The 6,067-nt window shown below is 27.3% G+C and overlaps 1 protein-coding gene and 1 long non-coding RNA gene across 5 annotated transcripts; both read left to right on the top strand.

Moving 5' to 3' along the window:
- The first annotated feature begins 1,500 nt into the window (after positions 1–1,500).
- LOC136087560 (uncharacterized) lies at positions 1,501–4,416 on the top strand. The gene is made up of 2 exons (XM_065810669.1): positions 1,501–3,865; positions 4,324–4,416. The coding sequence occupies exon 1, from the start codon at positions 1,550–1,552 to the stop codon at positions 2,612–2,614; it is 1,065 nt and encodes a 354-aa protein (XP_065666741.1). The 5' UTR covers positions 1,501–1,549; the 3' UTR covers positions 2,615–3,865; positions 4,324–4,416.
- Positions 4,417–4,426: 10 nt separating this feature from the next.
- On the top strand, positions 4,427–5,925 carry LOC136087559 (uncharacterized). Of its 4 annotated transcripts, none has more exons than XR_010641873.1 (5): positions 4,427–4,651; positions 4,759–4,855; positions 5,072–5,141; positions 5,443–5,595; positions 5,740–5,925. It is a non-coding gene; the product is annotated as an uncharacterized LOC136087559 (long non-coding RNA). The 4 variants fall into 4 exon arrangements; XR_010641872.1 differs by having other exon boundaries at positions 4,722–4,855; XR_010641874.1 differs by lacking the exon at positions 4,427–4,651 and adding an exon at positions 5,265–5,355 and having other exon boundaries at positions 4,658–4,855.
- The last annotated feature ends 142 nt before the right edge of the window (positions 5,926–6,067 follow it).

Genomic DNA, 6,067 nt, shown 5'->3' with positions numbered 1-6,067 from the left:
ACGTGGTTAATCCAATCTGTATAGATTAACGTTGAATTATATACATTGAATCAACGGTGATTCATATACATTGGAACAATGTTGAACTTTATGCAGTTGATCAACGTTGTGTTTTCATCAAGAAAAGGCAGATATACGAATATATATTTTTACAATTTATAAGAACTATTTTTAATTCAAATATTTCAGTTGATTATGGGAATATATTTTGCTAATATATTTTTCTCTTTCTTATATAACGAAATATCAAGTCACAAGTAAAACAAACATGAATGATGAATGAATAATTTTTAATCAAATGCAATGTTATATAAGTCTAAACAAACGTTATCAGCAATGTTGATTCATCAAAATGGTTGAAATACGTACGTATATGTATATGCATATGTATATGTACGTATACATATATAAAATTATATATGCGCAAAAATATAGCATGCCTAATGTGTGTGTGTGTGTGTGTGTGTGTGTGTGTGTGTGTGTGTGTGTGTGTGTGTGTGTGTGTGTGTGTGTGTGTGTGTGTTTATAATTTAGTTTTTATGTTTATATTTATATATATATATATATATTTTTATATATATATATATATATATATATATATATATATATATATATATATATATATATATGTATGTATATATATATACTAAACTATATAACAAATAGATTTAATTCCAGTAAAAATTAAATATAACGTTGTGTAAACGTAAAATACCCTCTAAAAAATGAAGCGTTGATTTGATGTTGATCAACATTGATTTTGCGTTGATATTAGCGATCAACGGCGATGGATGTTGTAGCAACAGCAATGTTATCAACAGCAAATCAACGTTTATTTACAAACACTGAGCGTTCGTTGATTTACTGTTGACAAAAAACAAATTTATTGAGCCGTTTACTAACAGTAATTTGCTGAGCATTTTCTGCTGGGATTTTTTTTGTTATTTTTGGTGGTTATAAAACGTTTGTTCAAATTTTAATTGTATTATAAAATGAGTATAAACTTATTGAAAAACATATATTTTATTAAGTAATTATTTTTTCAGTTCTTGAATAAAGATTATCCTAATGAAATTAAGGTAGTTTTTTAACTATTTGAGGATAAAAGAACATCTTAATATAAATATTTTAACAATTTAACATGAAAAAGTCACAACTTAGCAGCAGTTTGGCTTATTAATGCTTATTATAATAACATTACTATTATCATAGCAAATTATTAATGGCTGCAAGTATTTGCCTGATAAATTCTGACTGCAAACTTAAATCATATAGTACAAAATGCAATTTAAATTGATTTTTTCTGTATAAGAATAATAATGCCTTAATTTTTTTTTCTTTTGTGATGTAATAAAATAAAGATAATAATGCCTAAATATGACAGAAGCCTATATATGAGAGAATTTATGAAAGAAAAACGAAATACTGAAAAAAGAATAAAATATCTTCTTGAAGAGTGCAACATTGTTGGTAGAGGAAATTGCGTTATCTAGATTTAGACATTCAAAAGATTTTTGAAGTTTCTGAAGATGTGCACAGTGATATATTGATGTTTTCAATCAATTCGCCAGAAAATAAATTTTGTTTAAGTAAAGTTGAATCTAATTATTGTGATGTTGACGACATTGCATTTAAAAATAGTTTATACAGTAGTATTGATACTCTAACTTCAACAAAAGATTTTTTATATGAGTGGTTATTAAAATACTGTATAAAAGATGATGCTTTAAATGCACTTTTATTTCACTTAAATAAATTTACTCCATCTATACCAAAATGCTGGCAGACATTACAAAAATCTCTTCAAAAAGTTAATGTTTTATATGTCAGTGGAGGCGATTATATATATCTTGCAGTTAAAAGTGCAATTGATTATTACATATCAACAGTTGGAAATAAGGAAAAGCTTGATCTAATTGTAAGTATTGATGGTGCACCTATGTGCAATAGTAAAAAGACTTCCATTTGGCCTATACTAGTTACAATTAACAGAAAAGAATCCTATGCTGTTGCAATTTGGCATGGTCAGGGAAAACCAAACAATTTGGATGAGTGCTTTGAAGATTTTATTCTTGAAATGAAAAAATTGCAAACTAATGGGTATAAACAGCTGCTGGTGACTATTAAAGCTTTTGTTTGTGATGCGTCTGCAAGAGCATTTGTTAAATGCATTATAGGGCATAGTGGCTATCATAGCTGTGAAAGATGTATGGCAGTTGGCACACAAAAACATGGCATAAGATTATTGGAAACGACTACTTTACTTTGTACTGACATGGCTTTTAAAAATAATTTTTATAAAGAAGGTCACCAGCTTGAGAGTCTTTCTCCACTTGTTCAGTTAAGTTTCCCAATGGTAACTGAATTCCCATTAGACTATATGCACCTTATATGTCTTGGAGTAGTTAAAAAACTTCTAATAAACTGGTGTAAAGGTCCCCGATGTATTAGAATAAGTCAATCTGTTAAAGACAGTATTTCAAATGAACTCATAAATTTACGAAGTTATACACCATCCAATTTTCAACATAGACCATGCTCTTTAAATGAACTTGAGAAGTGGAAAGCAACAGAGTTTCGATTATTCTGCTTTATGCTGGACCAGTTGTTTTAAAAAGGAAAAATAAATAAAACTATGACTTATTTATTTCTCTTTCAATTGCTATGCACATACTGCTTTCTAATAAAATGGCCAAAAATGAATTGTTAGTGGCATTTGCTAAACAGCTGCTTATATAGTTTGTCAGAGAAGTACAAATTTTGTATGGGGAGATCTTGGTAACATACAATGTTCATAGCATGATTCATTTAGCTGATGATTGTGTTAACTTTGGGGAGAGTCTTGATCATCTATCAGCTTTTCCTATTGAAAACTTTTTGGGTTGAATTAAAAAAATGGTGCAAAAATCACATCAGACTGTTGCCCAATAGTGAATCAATTAGATGAGAGAAAAAAGTTGGATATTTTTCTTAGAGAAAGGAAAGGTAAAGAAATTTCTGCCCAAGTGGTAAATAAAAAGATCACATCAAATCTATGAGACAGAGTTTATTTTATTCAAGACAAAGGGTTTATTTTAGTAGAAGAGGTTTTGGTAGATCTTGCAAAATGCAAGGCTCTAAATTCTCATTCAGTTCGAAAGTTTTTTCCTGATTGTTTTGAAACATCTTATTTAGACGTTTGTTATGTAAATTCATTAGCCAACCTAAAAACAATTTTTCCAAAAAAAAGAACTTTTGAAGAAAGGCTTGATAATACCTGTTTAAAAAGGTGGTTATGCTTTTTTTGTGCTTAGACATTGTGATATTGCTTATGATCACTGATTTCTTGAATTAAAAACACAAACTTTGATTATACTTGCAGACCATCAATTTTTAAAGAATGTCTGTGCATGTGTCATTTTGTAAAATTTGTTGTAAATTTGTCAAATATGTAGTTCATTGAACAAATTTAAAGTGAGTTTAATGCATTTTAATTTATAAATTTTTTGTGTGAAACAAATACCTGGTATGTTTATAGAAATAATAAAATATTTACACTGGTGTTTTACATTAATAAATCTAAAAAGCGTTTTACAAAGTTCATTGTTTTTAATCTCTAATGTATTTTTAATTTTATTTTGTAACTTATATAAGATTGTTTAGAATTAAATTGCACCAGAATATTGAAATTTCATTTGCCATTGTTGAACTTTAAATGGAAAAATTAAAGAAGTGGAAGTGATTGCTAAAAGTTGGATGAAAAATGATGGGAAATGCTTCTGGCTGCCATTTAAAAGTTCCGCTGCGATTTGTAAAGCTGTCACAACCTTGCAGGCATCAACCTCTGATTGGAAGATATACCCTGCTAGGATTTTATACACTACAGGTTTGCATATTACTATAAAAAAATGTAAAAAAATTGAATTAGATACTGAACTGTATGTTTTGACCAGGGCACTGAAGAGGATAATCATGTGCTGGTGCAAATTTATTTTAGGCCTGCTTTACAATATGACTATAGTCTCATTTAATATCACTTATTTTAAATCCAATATTCCAACGGGCATTTGTTTAAATTATATGTTCTGAATGTCTTTAGAATGTTTAAAGAAGATTTCCAACGATTAAAAAAAGTTTTTTTAACTATGTTTTTAGTTTGTTTTTTTTAACTTTTAGTGTTTTTTAAAAATTAAAAAATTCATTAATTTTCATGGGTTTTTCATTAAAATTCATTAATTTTTATGCGGTGCACCAATTGCACTCCATTCTCATAGGACCTGCTTTTGCCGTAAAAATTTCAATTACATCTTCATTAGATATTGATAAATGATTTTATGTACATAGATTTGTGTTTATGAAGAAGCTCAGTCACACTTAGAGAAAGCAGCAGATACTTCAAATATTGAAACTGACATCGAAGAGAAAAAGGGACAAAGAAATAAATTTTACTAAAATTAGTTTTAACAAATAAAAAATTTTGCAATAAGGAATTATACAAATCATGCACTTTTTTTGTTTATAAAGTAAAGTTTATATTAAAGGAGAAAGACAGCAATGACATTTTGTGAAAGTGATTAAGATATTGTGATTGGTGATGAAGAACTATACGGAAGATACTATTTTGATAGTTCAAATAGCTAAAGAACATCTAACGTGATTCTAAATATAGCAGGTTAACTATTTTTGTAAAAGTAAAATAATGGTTTGTTAAAATAAAATGCTTTTTTTTTATTGAATTATAGATGTTTTTAAATCAATATCAACTCCCCATTTACACAGTGAAATAGCAAGCTTTTCAGTTGCTGAAAATAACAATGACTTCTCGAAAGAAACTAATCTATCTCAAGGAAAAATGATGTTGTCTTCAAATATATTGGTAAAAAAAAGTCCTAATGTTGCTTTTGTTCTAATTAAAATCTGTGTGCGTGTGCAGTAAAAAAATTAATAGAAATCAGAACTATATGTTATAGAATATAATTTTGTTGACAAATATTTTATAAATATATGTTTGTTGACAAGTTTAAATAAAAATCACTATATAATGTTTAAAAATTTTATTTAATTTTTGTATGTATAATTTATCTATACCTAGGTAGAAAATGGCTCTAAAAATTGTGTTTTGGATAAAGAGGATAGCAAAGAAAAACATTTGTCTTGCCAGGGTAAATTAAATAAAAGTTTTATTTATTTTTTCCATTTAGGTAATTTTTCATGGTTAATTTTTTACAAAATATTTTACATAAATAATAATAATATTGTTTATTTTACTACATTTTTTTTAAAAGATTTTCAAAAAAGATTTGCGTTGAGTTGCATTGAGATGGCAAAAATAGTTAAAAGAGAAAAGTGATTCAAGAGTCAATTTTAAAAATCCATGTATTGAAATTAAGATAATTTCATTCATATAGAATAAACATAATATGTGTTCTGACCCTTAAGTAATTTTTATTTTTTTAATAATAGATAAGTTCTCTTAGTCGTTGTGGAGGTAATATAAATCGGCTTTTGCTTTTGGAAGGTTGTTGATGAGCGAGGACGCTGGGGCCTGTTTTAATGTCTCGGGTGGTTCATTGAAGATAAATTTTAAAACATACACCCTGTATCATATGATAGTGGGTAAGAATGGTTTTATGCATTTTTTTAGATTTTTTATTTCACAGGAAATATATTTTGTTTATCCTAGTCAGTCATTTATGTAACTATTTGCTATAATTTCTGCAGTTTGATTTTTTTCAAATTTGATTTGAATTTTTGATTTAGATGCGATTACACGACAGCATCATGATGCAAAAATTTGCGAATGTTATTCAGGCATTTCGAAATTTTTAAATCAATCAGGAACACGACTCAATCGAAAAGTTTTGAAAATGAACAATGCTGCAAACGCTAAATAAATTGTTTGAAAATGTAGATTTTGTGTTAAATTCAATAAAAAAACTTTCTAAATGTAGTGCCTACTTTCTTTCATTATTCTTTTGAGTTAGCTTTGAATTGCTCTATCAATAACTTTTTTGCTAAATCCTTTATTTACAGCCTGTTTTTTACAAAACAAATTAAGATTTGAGAAATATGTATAAATTTTATATAC

The sequence above is a fragment of the Hydra vulgaris genome, chromosome 11 (genome assembly GCF_038396675.1).
Source record: "Hydra vulgaris chromosome 11, alternate assembly HydraT2T_AEP".
NCBI classification, from domain to species: Eukaryota; Metazoa; Cnidaria; class Hydrozoa; order Anthoathecata; family Hydridae; genus Hydra; species Hydra vulgaris.
Note: the sequence above shows the minus strand (reverse complement) of the source record. Positions and strands in the feature narration are given on the sequence as shown.